Source organism: Ascochyta rabiei, chromosome 9, assembly GCF_004011695.2.
Source record: "Ascochyta rabiei chromosome 9, complete sequence".
NCBI classification, from domain to species: domain Eukaryota; kingdom Fungi; phylum Ascomycota; class Dothideomycetes; order Pleosporales; family Didymellaceae; genus Ascochyta; species Ascochyta rabiei.
This window is the reverse complement of record NC_082413.1, coordinates 1,683,140-1,708,729: the sequence shown is the minus strand read 5'-3', so window position 1 is coordinate 1,708,729 and position 25,590 is coordinate 1,683,140. Positions and strand designations below refer to the sequence as shown.

General features: G+C 55.3%; 6 protein-coding genes across 6 annotated transcripts, besides 12 other annotated features; 3 read left to right on the top strand and 3 right to left on the bottom strand.

Annotated features, from left to right (window-relative positions):
- Nucleotides 1-550: 550 nt before the first annotated feature.
- EKO05_0006079 (uncharacterized protein) lies at nt 551-2,530 on the bottom strand (the record flags this gene model as incomplete). Its single annotated transcript, XM_038939713.1, has 4 exons — nt 551-719; nt 765-826; nt 883-1,661; nt 1,711-2,530. The coding sequence occupies 4 exons, from the start codon at nt 2,528-2,530 to the stop codon at nt 551-553; spliced, it is 1,830 nt and encodes a 609-aa protein (XP_038799087.1).
- Nucleotides 1,898-1,940: a tandem repeat.
- Nucleotides 2,392-2,435: a tandem repeat.
- A 1,538-nt stretch (nt 2,531-4,068) lies between the features above and the next one.
- EKO05_0006078 (uncharacterized protein) lies at nt 4,069-5,215 on the bottom strand (the record flags this gene model as incomplete). The annotated part of the gene is made up of 3 exons (XM_038939884.1): nt 4,069-4,506; nt 4,562-4,879; nt 4,928-5,215. The coding sequence occupies 3 exons, from the start codon at nt 5,213-5,215 to the stop codon at nt 4,069-4,071; spliced, it is 1,044 nt and encodes a 347-aa protein (XP_038799086.1).
- A 1,312-nt stretch (nt 5,216-6,527) lies between these two features.
- Nucleotides 6,528-9,668, top strand: EKO05_0006077 (uncharacterized protein; the record flags this gene model as incomplete). Its single annotated transcript, XM_038939719.1, has 2 exons — nt 6,528-6,832; nt 6,881-9,668. 2 exons carry the CDS (start codon nt 6,528-6,530, stop codon nt 9,666-9,668), a joined length of 3,093 nt encoding a protein of 1,030 aa, XP_038799085.1.
- Nucleotides 9,669-10,232: 564 nt separating this feature from the next.
- Nucleotides 10,233-10,321: a tandem repeat.
- A 250-nt stretch (nt 10,322-10,571) lies between these two features.
- Nucleotides 10,572-10,734: a tandem repeat.
- Nucleotides 10,735-11,087: 353 nt separating this feature from the next.
- Nucleotides 11,088-11,164: a tandem repeat.
- Nucleotides 11,165-11,290: 126 nt separating this feature from the next.
- Nucleotides 11,291-11,514: a tandem repeat.
- A 15-nt stretch (nt 11,515-11,529) lies between these two features.
- Nucleotides 11,530-11,559: a tandem repeat.
- EKO05_0006076 (uncharacterized protein) lies at nt 11,559-13,449 on the top strand (the record flags this gene model as incomplete). Its single annotated transcript, XM_038939672.1, has 3 exons — nt 11,559-12,123; nt 12,191-12,626; nt 12,672-13,449. The coding sequence occupies 3 exons, from the start codon at nt 11,559-11,561 to the stop codon at nt 13,447-13,449; spliced, it is 1,779 nt and encodes a 592-aa protein (XP_038799084.1).
- Nucleotides 11,710-11,741: a tandem repeat.
- Nucleotides 12,034-12,092: a tandem repeat.
- Nucleotides 13,450-13,653: 204 nt separating the features above from the next.
- Nucleotides 13,654-13,673: a tandem repeat.
- Nucleotides 13,674-13,715: 42 nt separating this feature from the next.
- Nucleotides 13,716-13,761: a tandem repeat.
- Nucleotides 13,762-17,114: 3,353 nt separating this feature from the next.
- EKO05_0006075 (uncharacterized protein) lies at nt 17,115-19,251 on the top strand (the record flags this gene model as incomplete). Its single annotated transcript, XM_038939804.1, has 3 exons — nt 17,115-17,527; nt 17,579-18,039; nt 18,092-19,251. The coding sequence occupies 3 exons, from the start codon at nt 17,115-17,117 to the stop codon at nt 19,249-19,251; spliced, it is 2,034 nt and encodes a 677-aa protein (XP_038799083.1).
- Nucleotides 19,252-19,352: 101 nt separating this feature from the next.
- Nucleotides 19,353-19,624: a mobile genetic element.
- Nucleotides 19,625-21,209: 1,585 nt separating this feature from the next.
- On the bottom strand, nt 21,210-24,071 carry EKO05_0006074 (uncharacterized protein; the record flags this gene model as incomplete). Its single annotated transcript, XM_038945914.1, has 1 exon — nt 21,210-24,071. One exon carries the CDS (start codon nt 24,069-24,071, stop codon nt 21,210-21,212), a length of 2,862 nt encoding a protein of 953 aa, XP_038799082.1.
- Between the last annotated feature and the right edge of the window lie 1,519 nt (nt 24,072-25,590).

Here is a 25,590-nt window from a genome sequence, read left to right as displayed (position 1 = left end):
GCGCTTGGATCGCGATGCAGCCGTTTGATTTGATTGGAGGACATTTGGCGTTTGGCGGCAGGAGAAGCCGATTTCGTGAAGTGGTGATGGCAAAAGGAAATTGAAGTGAAACATGGGTGTTTTTTTCCAACGCTGAAGCACACTAGAACTTCGAGAAGACAAAAGCAAATGCCGTCTGCAGCTGTCCTTTCATCTCGTACCGTCCAAGATGACGTGGTATCGGGAGGAACAGGCAGTTGGCAGCGACTTCGAGGTGCTGCGATGCATCAGCCGCGGTGAGCGTTTAGGTCCGAATCATGATGTGTTTGAGGCAGATCTCGCCGGCTCTGAAGATCAGAGTGTATCGTTAGACAACACCCCTGTGGCACCTTCGCGAATTCAAAAGAGAAGAGATTGATATGCGCAAATAAAAACATCCAGACTCCTTGCTAAGCCAAGTAACACCGCCGCGTCCGCCAAACCATGCAAGTTTTGCACAGCAGGAAGTGCTGCTCAATGAGGTATATTCCCGGGCCACCGAAACAGATTGACAAATCTCCGTACAAACGCCTCAGTCTATCTTGGCGTTTGCGAGCTTGTCGCCAGGGCCACTGAGGACGTTGGACATCCTGAGGTTCTGTCGCTTGTATTTGCTGTGCTTTCGCAGTCGTTTCCTAGCAACCATGACCGGCACCGACGACTTGGTGACGAGGTAGTTGCTGAACGAGCCAAGCAGAACACTGCCACGGTCAGTTCATGCGTCCACGGATGGGCTGCTTACTTACCCTTTTAGGGCGTTGCGACCTCTAGATCCTAGGATGACCAGGGTTGGTTCGAGCATGTCAATCTGTCAGGAGTCTGTCAGCGGCTGATCAAGGCGTCACAAGGTTTCAGGTGACTCACGACTTCCGTGATCATGTGCTTCGGGCTCTTGCAGTGGAACACCTCCACTACAACTCGAGCTTGCAGTCGAGTTTTCCTGAGGAGTTTGACACATCTGTCAGACACCTCTACGCAGGCCTGATAGCGATCCTTCTCAGCTTTGCCCATCTTGCTGACGTCTGCCTCTGCAGCTGCGATGGTACTCGACAGTTGATTCTTCTGCGGAATACCATCGTGTCCTGAGAGTGTTCGCTTGAGGTGAGCACCCTCGTGCAGTCCGGTCGTGCCCTGGGCAACGGGTGCGCCGAGACCATCCGTGGCAACACCGATTTCCTCGTCGACGGCATACACAGCTAGGAGCGTGTCGCCATCTCGCAGGACGGTGCCGATAGTCCACTCCAAGGCATATGCAGCCTCGTCACTCAGATCTGTCGAAACTAGGTAAACACGCTGCCGCCTCAAGCCGTTGTCTGCTTCCTGTGCAAATTGGCTGTAATCGCCGCGGACGATCTGGCGAACGCATCGGTGGGCCTCGGGACTCGACTGGATGGGAGTGATTTGCAAGGCCAGCTGCTGTGCCGACCGCAGTTCGGCCATGTGGTCTTCAGCATCAGAGCTGATGGGCGTGCTTATTCTGGAATTGTCTTGGTCGAAGCTGGTATGCGGGTGTACGTCCGTGGACTTGCGGCGCACCATCTTCTCACCGTCGGGTCCCTCTATGCTGATTGTGGGTCCGTTCAGCTGGCGCAACTTCTCCTGTCTCTCCTCGCGCGTCATGAAGGAAGCGGTGAGGTCTCGCCCTGTGCGGTGTTAGCCTGTGGTCTAGAAGCTGGCACGGATCCAACCTACCTTCCTCCTTTGCAGTCTTGAACAGGCTCTGCGCCGTGACGATTTCCCTGCCCATCCGATCTGTACCGCCAGACTCTGACCGCGACCTCCTCCGCCCTCTAGACTTCTTGGTCGAGCCGGGAGCCCAGCCGTCGTCCCAGTCCGAGCTGGAGCCAGAGTCGTTGTCGCTGCTCTCCACAGCGGCGCTGTCTTCGCCGTCGTCGCCGTCGTCGCCGTCGTCGTCCGTGGTCAATCGCACGCCACCGCCTGGCGCTGATGTGGTGCCCTTGGCGGGGTCTGAAGCCTTGCGCCTCGGTGGTGCGGTGAGCTCGCCGTCAGAGTCGGTCATGGCAGACTCGGACATTTTGCGCATGGCTTCGGACGTCGACATGGGCGGACCGCGTGTTCGCGGGGATGCAGAGCGTTCAGGCCCCGGCGATCCAGACTTGGACCTGTTGTAGGCGCCGCTCATCGAGTTGTGTCGATCTCGTGGGCTGGCTGGGCCGAGGATGCCGGAGGGAGTGCCGTAGACAGAGGACATGGCCCGAGGCTTGGGCCCGCCTTGCGACACGCTTGCAATCGACTGGTATGGGGCGGCGCCCGACATCCTGGCCCCGCGGGGAGACGATGGCGCGCTCTTGGGCATGGCGAACGGGATGCCAGTGCTGCCGCGACTCCGGCTGCGCACACGACCGTCATCGACGCCGAGGTGGCCGGGCGCAGGGCTCTGGTGACGGCCGCCGGGCAGAGGGCTCTCGGCACGGCGACCGCCGCCGCTGTTCTTCCTGGCATCGCGATGCTCCTTCATCTCCTGGTCGATGGCGGCGGTGAGCGACGACATGGTTGCGGTGCAGCGCGTCCAAGTGCTGTGGTGTTGACCGCTGGCGGTGCAATGGGCGGAGCACGGCGTGTTGGGCGGGTGCCTCACCTCTGACGGGCGGGCCTGGGGTTGGGTGAGGAGGGGCGGGCCTGGGGTTCTGTGAGAAAAGGCGGGCCTGTGGTTCTATGAGGAAGGGCGGGCCTGGGGTTCTGTGAGAAAAGGCGGGCCTGTGGTTCTATGAGGAAGGGCGGGCCTGGGGTTCTGTGAGAAAAGGCGGGCCTGTGGTTCTATGAGGAAGGGCGGGCCTGGGGTTCTGTGAGAAAAGGCGGGCCTGTGGTTCTATGAGGAAGGGCGGGCCTGGGGTTCTGTGAGAAAAGGCGGGCCTGTGGTTCTATGAGGAAGGGCGGGCCTGGGGTTCTGTGAGAAAAGGCGGGCCTGTGGTTCTATGAGGAAGGGCGGGCCTGGGGTTCTGTGAGAAAAGGCGGGCCTGTGGTTCTATGAGGAAGGGCGGGCCTGGGGTTCTGTGAGAAAAGGCGGGCCTGTGGTTCTATGAGGAAGGGCGGGCCTGGGGTTCTGTGAGAAAAGGCGGGCCTGTGGTTCTGTGAGGAAAGGCGGAAACCCAATGCGAGTGGGGTAGCAGAGCAGCCGTGGAATTTCCCACGAGCACAACCTGAGCCAATCTCACGGCGGACCGAACCGTGTCTGTCCAAGACTCCAAGGTGGAAACGCTAACCGCCGTCTGCGAAGAGAGGGCTCCCGAGTAAATCAATCGATCGAGGCCGACGACACGGGGGAGAAGAGAAGAATAGCAGCCGGGCGACCAAGGGAAGTTCAGGGACCGCTTGTCGCGTGGTCAGGGTCTAGGTTTCGTTGGACTGGACGGAGACAGGCCCCTCAGCTGTGCCTTGGCGAATGACGTTTGCAGCGGCATCATATGTGCGAATCACTCCATTCGATGCGGGCGCCGAGGTGGGTGGTGTCTGCGGGTGGACCTTGCCTGCTATACATCATTCATGCTGTGACAGGACCGATTCCTCACGAGCAAACGTGCAGCGCTGCCCTCTTGGCCTCGCAGACGGTAGAGCTGTCACCAGGGCGGAGGACGCTAACGATGGACTAGCGACTACCAAGTTGGTGGCCGTGGCTGAGCATGGGGAGCTCTCCAGATTCATGAATCACGCGTCTTGGCACGAGGGCATCCACCCGGACAACGCATGATTCGTATTTACAGATATGGTCGTGGACAATCTCTTTAAACTTGCTGGATTATAGACACTCTTTAAACTTGCAACATAGTATTAGATAATCTCTTTAAACTTGCTGGATTATAGACACTCTTTAAACTTGCAACATAGTATTAGATAATCTCTTTAAACTTGCTGGATTATAGACACTCTTTTAACTCGCAACGTCGTGTTGGACAATCTCTCTGAACCTGCAGGATCGTGTTGGAAAGTCTCTTAAATTCCTCACGTTCAAAACTGAAAATTCGAATGTACAAGGATACACGGTACAAGGGCAGACATCCAGCCTAGTCCGAACGCGTCCAAAACCAAGCTCTATCTTTTCTTCGGCAGAACAAGGTTGGAACGAGCAGCAACACCCAGCTTGTGGACAGCATTGCGCCTGTCCCAGATACCGCTCTTGCCCTCAATGACAGAAATCATCTCCTGCGCAACTCGCTGACCCAAGCTGTTCTTGCCACTTCCCAAGTTCCTCCGCTTCGAGGCAGCAGCCAGGATCCACTGCACGGCTGTCCTCCGTCGTTGTCTCTGGCTGAGCGGAACTGGGATCTGCAGAGCGACACCACCACCAGCAGCGCCCTTCTGTGCGCGAAGTCGAAGGAGCGGGGCGACAGAGTCGATGGCGAGTGTGAGATAGAGAATGGGGTTCAAGGGAAGATGTGACGGTGGAGGCGCCCCAGGCAGGAGAGGGCGAGATGGGTTGATGGTGGGGATTGGTGAAGTTCGGAGGTGCTGGAGGACTACTGCCATTTGCTGGGTTACACTGTCAGCACTGCAAACCTGATACTGCACCGAGAAAGCGACGTACACGTTGAGCAACACTCTTCTTGCCGTGTCGCATCAGGAGGTTGGTGACTTGCTCAACAACGGGGTCGTACCGGCGCTTGACGTGGCCATCCTTGGGCAGAGGGAGCGTGGGCATCTCAAACTTCAGCCCAGCCGTCACGGGCAGCTGGGAGGCAGCCTCCAAGTCGACAAGACCCATGTCCACGCCCTCGCTGGATCGTGTCGTCATCGTGGAGTACGAGCGCGAGCCCTTGGGCGCTGGCGTCTTGTTGCCCTGCTTGATGGCATCCTGCATGACCTTGGGCAGATTCTTCTGCGCTTCCTTGTCGCCCTTGACAATCTAGAGCTGTCAGCACAGTGTTGGGTTCCTGTCGCTGGTGGTGCTCACATCCTCAACAGGCGTGCCCTGGTTGACATCAGGGCCCTGCTCGCCCATGATCTGCGCCGTCTTGGCCGCCTCCTCGGAGACGTGCTCGATGGGCTCGGAGCTGGGCTGGTGGGATCGGTCCTGCGCAGGCGCGTTCTGGTCGGCGTATGGGGGTGCGTCGGCGTACGTGCGCCATTGCGAGGGCGCCACTTGCAGCGCAGAGCGGGCAGGCCATTGACCCTGGGGCCTGGGCCTGGGCCTGAAGGCAATTGAGCGCGAGAAGGCGCCGACGTTCAGTCGTGGCGGCATGGAGGCGGTGTTGTGTGTGTCGACGACCTGGTTCCAAATGACGAGGATCAAATCGAATCGAAGCTGGAAACCTCCGCTAGCGGAGCAATGCACGTGACTTTTGACATGGCCCATCAACGTCAGTACCAACTTCAGTACCAACGTCAGTACCAACGTCACCTTGTCCCTGACGGGCCCTGTCGCCGTATCGCTCCCCACAATTGAAAAGCTGATAGCCGGCTTGGTCCTGGAGGTGGCTGCAGAATCAGCATCGAGCCGAGAACAGCCTCGTGCCGCCTGCTACGAGCATTCTCTAACACTGGCTCTCGAGTTGCAGAGCAATTGGACATGCAAACCCTCCCCATCTTGCAGTGTGCTCAAGTCTCGTCCACTTACTGCCAGACAAAGAGCTTTACTAGACACGTGCCATGAATGTGCAGAACCGTTAGGCAGCGTTCAAGTCCTGAAGTCTGAAGATCGAGAGCTGCGTCACTCTCCTCAACATGGGATTGGTCCCACGGCAAGCGCTGACGATGGCGGCGCCATTCCATCACGAATGAGCAGCAGAAAGCTGGAGTACTGCGCACCGTTGCAGCCAATCCCATGGTCAAACGTTACCCACGACGTAGGTACATGCCTGGTGAAGAAGTGTGGAGTCGTCTGCTCACCTTAGGATTTCCATTCGCTCCCCGCAGCTTGGTCCCGTTGCTGGCAATCCCCGCATCTGCTATCAAAGGGTTTGCTCAAACCAGGCTCAGAGCGACACGCCGTCTCCCTCTTCCGTCCTCGCCTCACCTCGCCCCACTTCTCACCGCCCTAATCGCGAACCCTAGCCAAAACGTGACGACGCGTTAGCGCTCGGTGTCTCTCAGGGCAAACACAACAGCCTGACCCCGCAACTGTCATCCCAACGGTCTTCGAACCTGTACACTTCCTCGGTTGTCATTCAAGTCTTGAGTTTTGGAGACTGCAAGCCGACTGATTGTTTTTGGCCGGTGAAGAGCCGTTGGTGCTGGTGAGTAATCTCGTCGTCTAAACATCTCGTACCACGTCTCCTGTATCAAAAAGACAACAAGCAGAGTCCAATGAGTGAACTTTTACCACCTCATTGGAACGATTGATCTCCTCTTTTGATTTCACCTCTCACTATTTGCGTGGCCCGATTAGCTTCAGGCTGAGGCTACGCGCAGCTACACCGCAACCTCGCAATTCGTCTACCTAGTAGTCCTAATCAACAACACATCTGACTTTGATTTATCAACCAAGTTGGTTTCTACTCTGGCCTCATTCTCGACAACAACCTCTAACAACCAACTGCACATCACTTTACGACATGGCGGATCGTGGCGGAAGAGGGCGAGGTGGTGACCGCGGACGCGGAGACTTCCGGGGACGTGGACGTGGCGATGGTGGTAACTTTGGCGGTGGACGAGGAAGAGGAGGATTCGAGGGTGGTGACCGTGGTCGTGGCGGTGGCGGAGATCGTGGAGGTGGCTTTCGAGGCGACCGTGGAGGCGGTTTCCGCGGTGACCGTGGTGGAGGATTCCGCGGTGATCGCGGTGGAGGATTCCGTGGTGATCGCGGTGGGGGCTTTCGTGGCGGCCGCGGCGGTGCTGCAGAGGGCCCTCGAGTGTTTGGGTGAGCAGACAGAGCATTGAGTGTTGTAACTCATACTAACACTCACAGTGGTGGCAATGTGCCAAAACCGAACGCCGAGGTTACCAAGCTCGAGAATGCCATGGTGAAGGGCGACCTGTCTGCGGCCATGGCATCTGCATCACTAGACGTCGTGCTTCCCAAACGGCCCGCCTACGGAACCGCGGGTAGAGCTATCGTTCTCTACACGAACTACTTTGAACTGAAAGGAATCGCTCCCAACACCGACCTATACCGCTACTCGGTGGCATTCCAACCGGACAACGACATCCCAAAAGCAAGAAAACGCCGCCTCGTAGAGCTTTTGTTGCAGACTGCGCCGTTCAAAGGCCTGCCAATTGCCAGCGACTGGGCCCAGACCCTCATCTCACCAAAGAAGATACCAATCGAGGGAGATCGAGCCAGCTACGTTCTCGAGTGGTTCCCGGCAGATGGCGAGCCGCTTCCTGCCCCCGGCCCGGATGAGAGTGACAGGGTCAAAGCCGCACGGAAGAGAAACACGCACACGGCCCTTGTGGTAGTGCTGGGAACGGTGTCGTTGAGGGATCTGCTGGACGATGTCTCGAAATCCTCAACCAACTACCCGCTGAAGCTTGAGACCATTCAGGCCCTGAACGTCCTCATGACGCATGGGCCGAGCAGCGAGTCCAGCATTGCCACCGCTGGAGGCAACAAGTTCTACCCATTCGGCGACCATCCCCAGCTCCAGTTTGCAGACCTTGGATCTGGCCTGCAGGCCCTCCGCGGCTACTTCACGAGCGTGCGGACGAGTGTGAATCGCATTTTGGTCAACGTCAACGTAGCCACTGGCGCTTTCTACAAGGCGGGGCCGCTTCTCACCGTGATGGGAGAGTTTACAGGCGGCGGCCCGCCGACCAACGATAGCCAGTACCGTAAGCTGGCGGCTTTTGTCCGATTGCTAAAGTTCGAGACCAACTACATGCCCGACAGGGACAACAAAGGCAAGGCCAAGACGAGCAAGGGCAAGCCGGTTACCAAGAGAAAGGTGCATGTCATCACCAACTTGTCGCCGTTTGGCAAGAACAGCACCAACATCACGTTTGTGGCGACGGACAAGGACGGAAAGACGACCAAGCTGTCTATTGCAGAGCACTTCAAGCGGCAGTACAACATTACTCTTTCAGCGCCCCAGGCCCCTGTGGTCAACTACGGCATGAACAACGACCCCAAGTGGATCCCTGCTGAGCTGTGTTCGGTCTTGCCCGGCCAGCTCGCGAAGCGCTTGCTGCTTGGACCCCAGACGAGCGAGATGATCAGGTTCGCGGCCCGTCGACCTCATCAGAACGCCGAGTCGATCACGGAGGAGGGTCTCAAGGTCACCAAGATCAATCCCATCGCTGATGGGCTGAATGTTGCCCTCAGCAAGTTCGGCATCAAGGTCGACCCTCAACTCCTGACCGTGCCCGGACGCATCCTTGAGGCGCCGGACCTGCAATACAAGGCCAGAAGCACCAAGCCGCGGGGCGGTGCGTGGAATCTCGATCCGCGGCAGCTTGGAGACAAACCGTTCAGGTTGGTTGTGAAGCCACTCGGGGCCTGGAACACGCTCGTCATCAACTCCGGTAGCCGCGACACCATCTACGGAGGCCCTGCAGCAGTCAAGCAGCATCTCGAGCAGTTCAGGAATGCGCTGCAGACGTACGGGCTCAACCCTGGCCCGATCCAGGAGCCGGTCGTGATGAACGTCTCGCCCAGCGAGCTCAACAACAAGGAGTTCACCAAGCTCCAAGCGCAACTAACCGACACTCTGCGGACAAAGTTTAAGAGCAAGCCCAACTTCCTGTTTGTGCTCCTCCCTAACGACAACGCGACGCTGTACGATGCGATCAAGTTTGTCTGCGATTGCCAGCTGGGCATCCCCAACATCTGCAACATCGGCCAGAAGTTTTCGAAAGAGAAGGGCCAGATGCAGTATTTCGCGAACGTGGCCATGAAGTTCAACCAGAAGCTTGGTGGTGTTAATCACACGGTCGACGCGAGGAAGATGGCGCCTCTGGACGCGCAGACGATTCTGTTTGGCATCGACGTGACGCACCCGTCGCCCGGTAGCTCGGACAAGGCACCGAGCATCGCGGGCGTTGTGGCCTCGGTTGATGCGATCTTCTCTCAATATCCAGCCAGCTTGCGGACGCAGACGGGCCGCGAGGAGATGGTCGAGGAGCTCGAGGAGATGATCATCGAGCGCGTGAAGCTGTGGCAGAAGCGCAACAAGGGCGGTCTCCCCAACAAGGTGATTGTGTACCGCGACGGCGTCTCGGAAGGACAATACCGGCTGGTGCTGCAGCACGAGCTCCCCGCGTTCGAAAAGGCGTTTGACAAGCTGTACGGCGCCAAAGCCAAGCACCCGAAGATATCCATCGTCGTCGTCGGCAAGCGCCACCACACACGCTTCTACCCGACGCAGGAAACCGACACGGACGGCCGCACGGGCAACCCGATGCCCGGCACGGTAGTGGACCGCGGGGTGACGGGCGAGAAGCTCTTCGACTTCTTCCTGCTCGCGCACCAAGGCCTGCAGGGGACGTCGAAGCCGGCGCACTACATTGTGATCCGAGACGACATCAAGCTGGGCGCGGACCAGCTGCAGAGCCTGACGCACGCCCTCTGCTACACGTTTGCGCGCGCGACGCGCTCCGTCAGCATCTGCCCGCCGGCGTACTACGCCGATCTGCTGTGCGAGCGCGGGCGGTCGTACCTGCACAGCGTACTGAAGGGCGATGGCTGCACGGCGTTTGCGGATACGCAGTGGCGGCGCGATGTCCATCCGGCGCTGATGGAGAGCATGTACTACTTGTAGTGCATATCTTCATTCTGGAGAACATGTACACTTGTGCACATCTTCATTCTGGAGATGTAGTGCACATCTTTATTCTAGAGAGCATGTACACTTGTGCACATCTTCATTCTAGAGAGTATGTACTACACATCGTACAACATGATAATTACTAACCTGTAGTGAGATTGCATCACACAGCTACTCTCGCGAGCTTTTCATCTCCGATGGGGTTCACTGAGCCATTCAAGGACTCGTCTTCGGGCTTGTTCACGGCGGTCGTGTCGGTTGTTATCTGGCAAGACTGCGCGGAGGGTTGACGGAGGGTCGACGGAGGGTTGACGGAGGGGGGGCGTTCAACACGCCTCTCTGTGTTGGGGTTTTGTTCTGCAGTCAGTTTCTTTCAACTAGGACGCTGTTGTCGCATTCTCGCTCGTTGCTCGTGTCACGTGGAATCGAAGGGAGGTTGAAAGACGGTTGGCGTTATTTCCGCTGTGGTGAATCACGTGGTCTCGATGCGCATTTTACCGGTACCACATGATTTCTTGTTGGCTGCCTCGGCTACCATGACGCTCGACGCTCCATCCAGCCTTGCCTTGGCTTGCCTTGCCTGGGTTTGCATTCCTCGCATCCCCTTGGCTTGCGTTGCGTTGCGCTGCCTCACCTCACGTTACGTTAGCCCACGTTAGCTCACCTTGCCTAGCTGGCATGCTGTAGTGCAGTCTACCGTCTGGCGGAGATGCGACAGTGTGAGGTGCTGCAGGAAGGCAGGGCCGGTCTGGCGTGCTGCGGCCATGTAGTGTGTATGGCACGCTGCAAGGGCTCGGAGGTGTTTGGAGTAGATGACCTCATTGTGGGCGGTGGGTAGCGCTGCCTGGCGTTGAGGACCGAGGTGGTGGTGGTGGTGCCCCGCTCCCCGCGTTGGATTGGTCGGTGCTGTGGTGGGGGTGGGGTGGAGCGTGCGCTAAGAGAGTCCCTGGAGGCGCTGGTGCTGGTGCTGGAGGTGGTGGAGGAGGTGGTGGAGGTGGTGGTGGAGGTGGTGCTGGAGGAGGAGGTGGTGCTGGAGGTGGTGGGGGTTGATGTTGTGTGGAATGCGGGTGCAAGTGTCGAGGCTTGCCTCTCTTCCTGTACTCATTCCGCACGATTCGAGCGAGGCTGCGCACATGGCCGTCTCCAGGAGTCACGGGGCTTGACTGGCGGTGACAGGGCGGTGGAGGTGGAGACGTCAAGTGCACTGGCGGTGGACTGCTAGTGGATGCCGGGCGCTTCCCCGCCGTGGTCGCGGCATGGGCAGGCTCCAATCAGCGCACGGCACCCAGCCACCCTCGTTTCACGCCGCGGGCAGCCCTGGCATGTGTGCGCTCAGCGGTGCGCTGTGCTCAGGACGCTCAGGACAGGACATGGGTCGGCTTATCGCCCTATCGCGACCTGCACCCGTTGATGGACTGCGACTGCACGACTCACAACGAGAGCGAATACGACCGAGACTACGACACCACACGACGAAGACTGCGCCTACGTGAATCGCATTAGGCAACTGTCGCATCCTGGGCTTCTCACGTCACGGGCGCATTTCACGCGCGCAGAGGGTTGAACTTGCGACTGCGACTGCGCTGCGTTGCGACACCAGAGTACTCGCCCGAACCCCACACCAGCACCAGCACCAGCACCAGCACCAGCACCACCTCCAGCAACATTACCAGCACCAGCACCACCACCAGCACCATCACCAGCACCACCACCACCTCCAGCAACATTACCAGCACCAGCACCAACACCACTACCACCACCAACAGGCACGAACCCCACAGCATCCACCAACCCCACAACATCCACCAACACCACCACCACCAACACCACCACCACCGGCGCATACGGCGCACGGCACACACCACACACCACACACCACACACCATGGAACGCTCGCGCGGCAGCATCTACGAACACGACATCCCCTCGCTCAGCGCATCGCTCGAGGCCTTCGACCCCGAGCGCAGCCAGCTCGCGCACTCGGCCTACAGCGCGCGCTCCAACATGCACTCGTCGCGCTGGAGCCTCCCGCCGCACGACGCCGACGCCGACGACGAAGACCACGACTCCGAGGGCCCCTGGGCGCCGCCCGCGTGGCAGAACCGCAACAACCAGTGGCACCGCCGCTCGCTGCTCCACTCTAGCCGCTCGCCCTCGTACTACCGCACCGACCGCGAGACGACGCCCTCGCGCATCCCCCTGCCCGACTCGCCCACCAAGAACACGCCCCAGGGCAGCCCCGAGCCCGACGACCTGCGCTGCCCCACCGCCGGCATCGCCAACCTGGCCGCGCGCCTGCAGAGCCCCCCCATGGACGACGTGCGCGAGGAGCCCGACGACACGGCCCTGTCGCACTCGCACGCCCACGCCCACGCCCACGCCCACACCGACGCCGATGCCGACGCCGACGCCGACGCCCACTCGCACGACCCGAGCACCATGGACGGCTGTAGGTAGCCTGCGCCTGCCTCGGCCTCAGCCCGTGTCTGTTCGTCTGTTCCCACTGACGCTCGCAGTCGTGCGCTTCGCCATCCGCGGCGAGACGCTGTTCCGCACCGAGCCCCTCGAGCACACCCTCGCCACCCTGGCCACCGCCGTCGCCATCTTCACCCGCACCCGCCGCAACCTCGTCATGACCCTCGCCACCCTCGTCCTCAGCTGGCTGCTGCTGCACCCCTGGAACTCCGCCCTGATCCCCGACGTCGCAAACGTCGCCAACATGGCCAAGCAGTTCGAGCCGCTCATGTACGCCAGCGAGAACGTCATCCCCCGCTCGCGCGAGCTGGCCGACGCGAGCATCGCCGTCCAGGACCTCGGCGAGAGCGTCCGCGCCACCAACATGTCCGCCTCGACCGTCATCATCGACCAGCTCGACGACCTGGCCGACAGCCTGAAGGTCCTGTCCGAGAAGATCACCTCCTTCTTCACACACGTTGACGGCGACATGGACAGGTGTGCTGGCTCGTAGACGTGCAAGTCTGTCGCTGACCCTCGCAGCATCCTCATCACCATGGAGTGGGCCCGCCGCGAGCTCTCCTCGATCCACTCCCCCAAAGCCGGCATGCTCGACACCCTCGTCAGCAACGTCCACGGCGCCCTGTCCCTGGTCGGCGCCCTCGACGTCGACGGCACCCCCACCTCGCTCGGCCGCGTCGTCAACGACGTCCTCGGCCACACGACCCAGCAGCGCTCGCGCGCCACGCTCCAGCGCACCTTCGACTACCTCCTCTCCACGCTCGAAGAAAACATCCAAAACGAGCTCGCCCGCGCCGACATCCTCTTCCGCCTCTTCGAGTCCGTCGACCGCCAGTTCCACAACCTGCACCGCAGCGTCGCCCGCGAGGAGGACTCGCTTGCCACCCGCAAGGACGAGTTCCTCGCCTCCATGTGGCGCAACACCATCACCAACAAGCTCAAGATCGCAAAATACGAAAAAAATCTCAAGCTGCTCAAGGACGTCCGCGCCTCCACCCTCATCAACAAGAGCGAGTTGAAATCCCACATCCAGGTCATCAACAGCGTCAAAGACCAGCTCGACAAAGCCCGGCGGAACCTAGTCGGTCCCCTGATTCGACGCGCCCAGAGTAGTTCCTTCGGCCTCGAGGGACAGCTCGAGGAGGTCGAGCGCACCTATGGCTTTCTCAAGGGCGTGAGGGACACGCAGAAACATCGCGTCTTGCGCGAGCTGTGGGGCGAGCCCAAACGCAGGGTCACCATTACGAACGGGAGGGACGAGGCCGAGGCCGAGGGGAGGGAGGTGGAGGGGAATGAGTAGGCGTGCTTCTTCTCTCCTCTCCTCTTCTCTCTTTTCTTTTGCCTCTTGTTTTCCTGCTGCTGTCTCTCGAGCCAGCGGTAACGGCTTGCATAGCGTTCTGGTTAGATAAAGGCGCTTGGTCTTTTTTTTCTTTTTTTTTCTTTTTTTTTTCCTTTTTCGTTTTAGGCGTTCGTGGCGTTCGTGGCGCACCGTTGGATAGGCATACACCACCACCACCACCACCAAGAACCTAGCTGCGGTGTTTGTCAGCACCTAGCACATATCACAGCGCATCGCATCGCATCGTAGCGTAGCACAGCGTAGCGTAGCATATCAACAATTCCCACTCTAGCAACTAATTCACTAACTCTATCCCCTATTTCTACATTCTTCGAACTAATAAACACTACTATACAGAAAGTAAAACTGCTATCCTACAGCCTTTCTACGTTCTTCGAGAGGGCTTTTAGACTTGCAATCTTTATCCTTAGTCACGCTATCTAGTGGAGTAGAGTTCAAGCAGCAATTAAGAGCTACAGTGCTGTTACAGAAGTAAAACACCACATCTCCAACCCAGCCATTCCATTCCAGCGCTACAAGACGCTGTAGTTACGTCGTCGGTGCTATGCTGGCTACACCACACTTCACCCAGACACAGAGAGCTCACCGGTACTAGCTCGAGAGGCTAGTAGCTTCTCTCCGCAGCTCAAAGTAGTGTTGGATCTATAGACACCCAGGCAGGCACACACACACGCCCGCAACCCCCACCCTTCTGAACCCATCTGCTCCGCTGTGCTCCCTCGGCTGCATCAATTCCGCCGCTGCAGTTACTTCCTACCCTGCTTCAACACCCTCATGCATATTTACCAGCGCATCAACATCAGCTTGGGTCCAGCTCGGTCTGAGTATCTCAGTCTTCCCATTGCCTGCTGCCTCTTGTGTGAGTTTGCAGAAGAAGCTAGAGAAAAACTCGCCGAGCTCGAACCAAAAGGAGAAACTCATTGCTAGACTGTACATCATCTGCAGCCAAAAAAGAGCACTGTAAAACTCCAGCTGTGGTTGTAAGAGCCGCTGAGCACTGATTTACAAACTAAAGGCCTCTGCTAGCACATTGTCGTTGTCTTGTTTCCGCTTCAGCCTGCCTCTCCTTGGCTTTCTCCTTGTCTGCTGCCTGTTGTGTCACAGAACTAGCGGGATACAAGCTAAGAATGCATAAAATAAAAGGTATTTAGTGCCAGTGTGGTATTGTGATTACACAGAACATTACCAGACGCTACAAGACTTTAGCTGTCTCTGTAAAGGCTAAAAGCACCAAAGAGCTGCCGCTGGAGCAATGTAGCCAGGTTTTTTTCTTCCTGCGCAAGACGCTCCGTGGGAACTGGCCTGTTGTCTCTGTTACAAGCTCTGCAATCGAGTGTGGCTTAGTAGCAGACAGAAGGGAGCAAGAAGTGGTGACTCCACCAGCCGTGCGTCTCAGAATTGTACGCAGGTCTCCTTGTACCCAAGCCTTACCGCAAGCTTTTCAAAACAGTTATTGAACTTGTTCTGCGCGTGCAACGCGTATGCGGAGACTAACTGAGCTTCCTTCTCTGCGAAGGTCGTCTAGATTATCGTCTCGTGCGAGGAGAGCGGCTGTTGATACCGCCCCCGAGATAGCATCGTAAGGGTTTGTGGTAGCTAGGTATACCGAACCCCTGAACTCTGGACTCTTACTCCTCTCCGGCGATTCCGGGGTCTCTTGCTTGAAACTGAAAAGAGTAGACAGACGTAATCGATAATTCCGGAAGAGATGTCGTTGCAGCCGTAGAGCTCGACTGTAGCTTGTTAATCTTGACATTGCGTTGTGAGATAAATTGCAGCCAGAACCTACGGGCGACTTCTGGAGCTGGCGATTACAAAGGTTCGCTTGTGGTTGAACTGTATTTGGCTAAGAGGAAAGCAGGCATCGCCGATGTTGGTGTCTTGGTCTGCATCATTGTACGGCTTTAAGTAGGGGACAGAAAGTGGTTGCCTTTGGAGGTGCGTGGTATAAGAGGATTCTACCAGGTGCATTGGTTTGGGTAAGATATACCTGTTTCTCGATACGACACTCATCTTCCCCCTTCACACCTACCAGTTGACGATGCTCTACTACCTCCTTCTCTCACCAACGGGAAGCATGCCTGCACTCGAGCAATACATTTCATCTAACAATCCGGAGACACTTAAAGTGGTTCCGCTGAAGTCTTGTAAGCTCATGTATCGCTACATGAATACAGATCCTTTATGCTTTTCAAAAGTCGCGCCAAATCACTGCTGAAGACCTCCAGGTACCGGAAATTCCAGTTGCAGTCTCGAGAACGTAAACTGAGTGGTTTGGCACGAGCCTGAGCAAGAAGCACTGCTTTCGGTGTTTTTGGTGTGACCGATCATTGTCTGCGCCATGTTGACAAAGTCTTCCCGGCTACCTAATCACGCATTTCAACGCCGGATTGCAAGAAAAAGAGAAAGCAGCAGGCGGTGCTTCCACCACCATCATCGCCGATCAGCAAGTCAACGGCGGCGAAGTAACACGTCGTCTCTAGCAGAAAATATGACAATGTCATCCCTCAAGACCCCCAGGATCGTCTGGGCAAGCAATGTCCTCTAGTTCCGGGCTGCAGTTGCTGAGAACATCTTTCAACGCCATCTGGAAGAGGTTACAGACGACGAATCGACAATTCAAAGTCCTTCTTTTTGCCTATACGACACCAACGACCCTGAAATTCAGACGTTGAACTCGCTCCGGGAGAAGTGATGGAGTGCCGGCGCATTCGTGCCCTAAGAGCCATTAGAAGTATACTCATCGACATCAATAGAGACGATTTCGGAGTCCCAGCCTGTCAAGTAAACGGAATTAGAATCTTCTGATGCACGGACACTCACTTGTTTCATGCTTCCGTCGGCTTCTCCACCTCGTCTCCACTTCGCACGCCCACTGCACTCCTGATCTCATCAACCACAACGCAACACCTACGCCGCGACGCCGCATCCAGGTCAGTGTTACCTAAGCCAAGCCTGTATGAAGAGCGTAGCCTTGTCTCTGCAGTAGGTCGCTTGCAAAAGCGTGGATGTTTGGGAGACATTGTATCCTAAAAGGCCAGTTTGAGGCTCGGCAAAGATGCCTCTTCTTTCTCGTCCACCACATAATTGCATCCAAGTTCAAATTGTCGATTTTATGTTTGGTTCGAACACACAATCTCATTACCGCCAATTGACAGCAGAAGATCTCATATCACAACATGTGCTTTCGGCATCAACGCAACTCTTTCCACTAGGAGTACATCAGCAAGGAGACGTCCACACAATCGCGCCGCCGTTGTAAATCACGCTCAAAATGCTCGTCTCGGGTAGCTCTGCCGCTGATCCCTGCGTGCCCACTGACCCGGCACCCTCGAAGTGGAGACGGCAGTGTCTCAGGCATCTTGGTAGGAACCAATACGACTGGATGCTGGTCAAGAAGGATCAAATGGCGGAGTTAATATGTCGTCAGCCTTTTCCCGGACTCGCCAATTACTCCTGTGGAACCAGCGAAATTTCGGCGTTGCTGCGCTTTGCTCTTAAGGACGGCGGTGCAGCTGTGATGTTTTTAGGATTTTGACAATCCCAACTTTTCTTCTGTCCATTCTTGACTTTGCTTTGCAGCTGTGCTGCGTCCTCTCCTTACGATGATATTCAACTCCAGCGATCATGCGCTGGCCGCACGAGCTCACATTCAGAGCGGGGACGGCACCGCAGTCCATTACTGGGGCTATGCGACTCGATATCTTCCATGCACCAACGATGCTGGATCTTGCGAGTATCTCGATTCGGTATACGGAGATCACGAGAAGTCGATGATCTACACCTTCATCATGTGGGCAGTCATTGGGACAACATTGCTTGCGATAGCTTTCTCGCGACTCCTCCAACCAAAGAAGCGGAACGGTGCGAGACAAGGCTTCTGTTATCGCTGTACACGCCTTGTGACTGTAACCGTCAGACGCTATCTCGTACCTGAGTATTCGAGGGTATTCAGACACACAACTAGATTGCAAGTTCTCGTCCTTGTCATTCTTTGCGCCTACCTCGTCACATTTTCGTAAGTCGATGGCGCCTCCACCATTCTCACTTCAGCAACTCATGGAAATAGTTTGGTGGGAATTACATACAAGAGCTGGAAAACACCCATCAAAGGCACAGATCTGTACAACATCCGCAGCGGCATCGGTGGCTTCGCTGACCGTCTTGGCGCGTTCGCTTTCGCCCTGACGCCCTTGACCATTGCACTATGTGCTCGCGACTCGGTGTTGAGCATGCTTACCGGGATCCCCTACCAAAGCTTCAACTTCCTGCACCGCTGGACGGGCAGGATAATCCTCATACAATCATTCGTTCATTGCATCATTTGGACTATCGTCGAGGGACGACTATATCAGCCCCAGCCAAAAGTGTATGTGGAGTGGATCAAACAAGAGTACATGATTTGGGGTATTATAGCGCAGGGCTTCATCACCTTCCTGTTCGTCTTCAGTCTGAGACCTGTGATCCGTTGGACAGGATACGAATTCTTCCGCAAGTCCCACTTCATCGTGGCAATCTTATACATTGGCGGTAAGTTCTTTGCAGCATGCCACCACTCATACAATGGCTGATACGACCACAGCCTGCTGGGGCCACTGGAAGCAGCTCTCGTGTTGGATGGTAGCCTCCTTTGCGATTATGGGGTTTGACCTTGTTGCTCGCACAGTCCGCACCTGCCTCATACACTTTGGCTATAAAGATGGAAGCAACGGCTTCGGCTTCCGCTCTATCCCTGCCAAGATGGAGGTGATCAAAGACCCAACAGGAACCATTGTCCGCATGACATTTGCCCACACCCAACAACCATGGGAGCTTGGCCAGCACTTCTACCTCACATTCCCGGCGCTCAGCATCTGGCAGTCACACCCCTTCACGCCGGCATCAAACCCAACCACTAGCTCTTCAATACAAACTCACACTTACATCATCCGCGCCTGCAACGGCGAGACCAAGAAACTGGTTGAACTGGCGGAGGCAGCTGCGAACCGCTTCCCACATGGAGACGATACAACTCCGGTCATCCTGCAAGGTCCATACGGCGGTTCAGTCGTCAATGACGAAGTCTCTAACATCCTAGCCATCTCTGGCGGCACAGGTATCACATACACGCTCCCAATCATCAAGGCTGCTCTGGCCGTGGCGTCCTCTGTACGCAATATTGAGCTTGTGTGGACTATCCGCCACCTCGAGAATCTGACCTGGGTCGGCCCCGAACTCTCGTACCTGAAGTCGCAACTCGCCCAGACGTTTCCACGGGGACATTATAACCATGACGACGATAAGCTAGAAAAAGCGCCCGTTGTAAGCGTGGAGACGGCAACGCGCTTCAGAATCAAAATCTTCGTCACAAGGCCCGAGGCTAGAATACTTGCGCGCCGGCCGATGCCTCCCCGCCCGCAGAGACCGGAGGAGAAGGACAAGGACTTTGACTTTGGTGATGCGCTATCTCCTGTATCATCGACGTCGAGCTACTATTCAGCGGAACTCGAAGACCTGATTAGTGACTGTCCTAACTTCAGCATCACATATCTAGACAATGTCCGGCCAGATACCAAGGCGCTGGTGGGTACGTTCATAGACGAGACGGTAGAGAAGGGCAGCACGCAAGTTTTCGGGTCCGGGCCGCCAGAGCTGGGGACGCAGATCAGAGCTGTTGTTGCGGCGAAGAACATGCCTGGCGAAGTATGGCGCGGCAGTGATAGAGGAGATGTGGAGTGTGTGTGGGATGATAGGATGGGTTGAGACGGCATACAAGACTTGAATCGTTTAGGTGTTTTAAGAAGAACGACGAGAGCTGCACAACAAAGCCCAAGCCCAGAGCGCGCCCAATACAAGACACGTAGTGTGCCGGTGCACACGGTGATTGCCTTAGTAATCACAGGGATGCTCAGTTAGTGTATGTAATCTGCCCGGCTAAAGGTATAAAAGCCTTGACAGAGTAACTGTCAAGGCAAGAAGGACAACAATTACCACGACACTTAGCAGAGCACTCACTTCAGGGGTTTATGGAATTCGGTTATTGTACCACTTGTCTCTCTCTTCCCTAACAATGATGCCGATAAGTATTCTTCCTGATGTGCCTGCTAACGAGATGCTTCGATACTTATACTGGAACAGTAGCATCGTAGGGTTGTGCGAAAATCAGGCACATCTAATGAAACCCAGACAGGCTTTAGGAACATTGACATCGATTTTGGCGTTTGGCTATCGACGTTGCCTGCCCAGGTAGGGAGCATTGGTGACGTAGGAAGAAAATAGACCACCACATCGGGAATCTACAGACACAGCGACTGATGCATATTTAGAGACTGTGATTCGTTAGGTAGTATGACGTGGAGCTAGAAATATAACGTGCGCAAATCAGTGCTAACGTAGAGCAAGCTGTTCGATACTAGACCGCTTTGATCTGTTTCAAATAGTGGCAGCAAGCGAGTAGAGACCGACATACCAAAAGCTTACGTCAGTGTCACCTTGCGTACCATGTTGATGAATACGAACATATCGGGCCCTGTTCATGTATTTGATATGACGGAGCGCGTGAGACTCCCTACAAAACTGGGAAAGAGACTACTGTATGAGATTGCAAAAAGCGCAAAGAAAAGACTGCAGTCACTTCTTCACACAGCACGGCCGAGACATGCATGTAACACGACTGGCATCACGCCTTTGCTATCAAATGCCTGCACCGTTCTCCACAATCGATGGGTGGCTGATTCAACCAGATGAAAGCAAAGATAAGGCCGCTGCTAGATACCGTTAGAGGTTCCGTGGCGAAAAGGTACTGCAGAAGTCGCAGCGTTTTACCATCCACCTGTCAGCATGCGAAGTTCAGCTGATGGCGGGGTCCAATATTGTGCGCGCAAAGAGCTGTGCAGCCTGAGAGCGAGTCACTCAGTTCGACCCGGAGGAGCACGAGGAGTCAGAAGGCATCAAGCGAAGAGTGCTTGCAAAGGAGACGGAGCTTGTCGAGCTCGCAGCGAAGAAGGCGTGGTTCCCGCTATGTGGAGCTTCGAGGCGACAGAGGAAGAGTTAGAACGAAGGCAGGCGTGCTCAGGTGCCGCATAGGCACGACGATCTTGGCTTCTCAAGTGCGAACAGCTATGGTTCAACGCAGAATCGTATCGCAGGAAACGCATGGTCGATCTGCAACACTGCAACACTGTGGTAACTGATACATGCTACATTACACCAACCCTCACCCAACTTAGTATCTAGTGCAGTGTCGATCCGTATTCACCCACCATTTCCCAGTCTACAGCAGTAGAACACTAGTGCAAAGTGCAACAAAGCTGCATTCAACCCATGACAAACAGCACTGCCGAGCGTTCAGGTCTGGCGACCTCCCCACTCACAGAATCTTTGCAGGAGCGATACATACGCCGTGCTACGTAACAACGGCTTCGACTGTTCCAATCGAGTCATCGCATAGTACATTTTGAGCGTGAGTTTTGAGGGAAGTTGCAGGATGGGTGATATGGTCATGAAACTGCCTTACAGAAGCGCGTTGAAGAAGCTTATTGAGAATCGAGCAAGACATTGAAGCCGACGATACCAAAGCCAGAGAACGACGGGTAGAGCTTGAGCCCAAACATGTAAACATTGTGCTAACAGCACATCAGATTACTCCAGGCCGTTATAGAAGCTCAAGGAGAAATCAACCCTCATGTGCCCACTGCGCTGACCATCCACCGGCGCGCCTATCACGCTACCGAGGTCATGTAAGTACTCACACTACTATCATCGTCGTCATCACCGTCGTCTTCCCAAATGACGCCCCTGACAACGGACATGCAGTACATCGGAATACACTTCTCGAACCACATCTCCAATGTCCCGTACCTCTCGAGACAATCATCGCCGTACAGTTGCAGCACCCACTTGTCCTCGGGGCTCAGCTGGTCCCAGCGTTTCCGTGAGCCGTGACTCCGCACATCGTCTTTGACGCGCTCGCTGGCCGTGATGTCGTCGAAAGGCTCGAGGAGGAGTGTCTGGTACGTAAGGTCAAGATGAGGCGTTAGCTTGTTTCCATCGTAAGGCGGTGGCGGTGGCGGGACATCTCGAAGGAGAGAAAATGGAAGACGTGGAAATGCCTCGTATTCGCGATGTGTAGTGAGGGACTCCTTGGAGATGAAGGTGCCGATTGCACAGTCTGCGCCCAGAGCAGCAGTGATTGCTTCGTCATTGTTCTGGAAAATGCTACTGAGCTTCTTCGAGATGTGTTCTGGTTTGAGCGCAGACCAGTTCCTGAGCGCTGCTTCGTAGTAACTGGTCTCCGCATCAAGATATCCCTGGATGATGGTGTTGGGGTCCGCAATCATCTTGCGTGCAAGGTTGAACTTGACGAACGGGTTCTTGACCCCCAAGCCACCGAATGCTTGGGGAAGATATATCATAGCTTCAAGAGTAAGAGGTGGACACGTGCGAGCGAAGTCGGAACGAGTGCGCAGCATGTGTTTGACGTAATCAGTCAGGCTGCTTCCCTCCAAGACGATATCGAAGATACGCTTGTGAGCAGATTTGATAGCCTCCAGATGCGACTGGTCGAAAACCTCTGCGAGTGGGCCGAAAAGATGAGAAGTGTAGTTTCCAATGCTGTTGTTCCAGACTCGTATCCAATCGTATACTGTAGATTGTTTCGAAAGCTGCGTCTTCACGCGATGAGCATAGGCCTCAACCATGGAACTTTTGATGCTGACGTTATTCGCTGTCAGTTCCAGGAATCCAATGCTGATGTGTTCAGAGTGCGTGGAAAAATTTTCAAATCCCAAACCTGTGTGGTGCGAGAATGCAGATAGCACACGCAAAGCTTGTTCGCGCTGTTCCCGGGCGCCCACTACATAGCATTTGGCTCCGAGACGATAGAGGTGCACACCCGTCTTCCTGCTGACAGCTAGCTCAGCAAAGAACATTACCGCTTCTGTGAACAGAAGTTCCAACCCATGGCGATCAGGTACACCGCAAGCCCGAGTAAGGACGCGGTCCGGTGTACCACGCACTGCAGGACCAAGGTTCAAGGTTGCTGCGAGGAACCGGGCAAAAAAGTCGACGAATGCTTCCGGTACCCCGATAAACTTCAGAACTGCAAGCACTGTTTGATGCGGTAGTGCTGATGCCAGCGAGTTGAAGTCGACCACCGAACAGCCGTACTGCTGGTCGAAGGTCATGCGAAGTTTGATCTCAGCAGCAAGCGTCTTGATCAGGCTGCTTTGAATCTCCTTTGTATGCACGAACTTAGGTCTACAGCCGTCTTGAACTGGAAGTCTGGACATGAAGAAATCACGCATGTAGATTGCGTGCCTTACGTCGTCGAGGCTGCCGTAGAACACTGGAGGTGGCGGAGGTGGGGGTGGAGGCATCATGATGTGAGGGGGTGGAGGCGGAGGCAGTACGTGTCGTGGGTAGCAGACCTTGCTCTTTTTTCTCCTAGTTGGTATGGCGCAGACATCGTGTGGATACCCTGGGGGTAGGGGAGGCGGCATATGGGGATAGTAGATCTTACAGTTAAGGCAGTTGCCTTCAACGGGTTCGAACGGCATGATCCCAAGGAAGAACTCTCGCTCTTTTTGTTTTTCAGGACAAATGTCTCTCCTGTCGAGCAGAGAATGGTATTTAGCATAATCGGAGAGGCAGCTTTTGAGCTTCTGAGCCCAGCCGATAGCTGTGCAGTGCAAGAAGAGCATATCACCGAGGTCTTCTTCAACGGTGATGTGGTGTTGGCCGTCGGCATCCTGGCGAGCGGTGACGGGCAGTCCTTTGTCCACGTTCGTCCAGTTCCAGTGGCGGATAGATTTCAGGTTGATTGCACCGAGAAGCTCTTTGATCGCGAAGCTGTTCTGCATGTAGCCCTCGAGAGTCTTCTTCTTCTCGTTACTGATAAGGTCGTTCTTGAGCAAGTCCATGATACACCACTCGAGCTCGTCTTCCTCGATTTCGGAGATTCCTTCAAGTAGATCGTTACCATACTGATGCATACTTTCGCGCAACTTGGACAGCGCATGCGAGCTGCCGTCTCCTTCCATGAGGTGTGCAAGATAACTTTCAAGTATCTCGACGTCGACGTTCTTCACGGTGAATGTTTCGGCCTCGAATGTTTCCAGCAGTTCTTCAAGTCCATTTTCGACAACTTCAAAGTCGTCGTCTAACGCTGAAGAGACATGTTCATGCTTCGTAGGTGAAGATGCGACAGCATGGTCGGCGTTCATCGCTTCCCTCATCAGATCCAGATGAAGTGACGTAGCTTCGAAACGGGTTGTTTGTTTGTGCAGTTTTTCCAGCAGCTGCTCCTCGAATTTCTGAAGTTTTTCGTTGGAAATGCAGTTCTCGTTCTCAGTTTGCTCGACATAACGTGCCATAATCGTGAGGTCGTCGTCGTTCTCGAGATGGGAGTCAAATTGCTGGATGTCTTTCACAAGGGCAGCAACTCTCTCATGAATTGCAACATCGATAGGCTGTGTAATACCGATGCCATAGCGAGTCTTGAAGCCTTGTTTCAATTGGTCATACTGAATGATCTTCAGCTCAGCGGCTTCCTTCAGCAGTGGAGCGATGGTCATTGGTGTCATCGCGTTAAATTGAGTAATATAAAACTGCTCTGAAGATCTGAAAGGCATGTCGAAGGTAGTTCGCGGTTTATATGTCATCTGTGCATTGCTAGGCCATGGACCCTGTCGGCGGAGGAACGTAGCACTAAGACTCAGCAAGGTAGTAAAGCGATAACATGCAGAACATCATAAATGGACACCTGAGCCTGGAACAGCGTGTCGTGCATGATGTCGCAAGGCGTTCGTTGGAAACCAGCTGCTCATTATAGACCAGGCTAGCCAATGAGAAAGCCAATCTCTCACCCCGCACAGTTGACCGGTCAGTCTGTGGCACCAAGAGTCTTCGACGAGCTGGAGCTGATACGCCTCTATGCAGTCATCTTTCGTCAGTATGGTTGTTATCTCGCTTCACTGTCTGGGAGTTGAAAGTGCACGGGTCCTATTGACTGCCTAGCAAAGCGAGACATTCGTGTCCGACCATTCTGCCAACGTAGGCGACAGACCGAATCAGAGATACAGCATTCTCGTCAGCGTCTTCTCTTGCGCGAAAAATTAGAAGCTCCAGATCTAGACAGCAATGCGATTCGTCTGATACTTCTTTGTACTCGGCAAAATAGTGCATACGGTCGCAATACTACCAAGCGTAATTGACGTAAACTGTCATTTATCAGTACACCATCAAAAGAACCGAGACCGTGAGTAGCTTACCCATACGCATTTGAGGCTTTGGCTTTCGGCCCATTGCACACCTTTTGTCGCTCCAGCGATAACTGCGCGCGTCACACCTTCAATTGGTGTGGTCGTTAAATTTGATGGCGCAGCTAGGAAGACTATTAAGAACCCTGAGGCACTCGAAAGTGGCATCCTGCTTTGATTGCATACTCTGCAATGTGCTTCGGAGGGTTCTGTTCGAGTTTGGTGGCGAAGACATTATAGTAGATGGAATAGCCAATACTGCCACCGACAGTGCGTATACTAGGCGACAGGGCTGCCGCAGTAGTGATCAACGCATCAGAACAGACGATCGTAGCTACAGTAGCAGCAGGCACAAGGACTCCACCGATGCCGAGAGATGCGATAGAGCATAGGCTCACAGCAGCTGCTCGTTCTTAGGTGTCATGACCACGAGCGATCCTGCAAAGCAAGCCATGAGAATTAGGGCGACGAGAAGGACCTCTATAGCGTGACCAGGGAACACGGAGAGTCCTGCGTTGAAAAGGATAGCGCTAATTGCAGTTGTTAAGGCGGGAGGCATCGCACGGAGGCCGATATTGACTGGGTCGGGCTTATACACGGATGTGAAAGTTATGGGGAAGAAGTTGAGGATGCTACTGGGTCGTTAGGTGGTTGCGAGAACAGATGTTTGACGATTGAGAGGAACTTGCCTGGAAAAATTCATGCCAGCTGCAAAAGCTACAACATAGGCAAACCCCACGATGCGTTGGCTCTTGAAAAGTTCGCCAGGCACCATGGGGTATGGCGCGAACTTCCATTCCTAGACCACCCAAGCAGCTATCAGAGCGATACCAAAGAGGAGAGT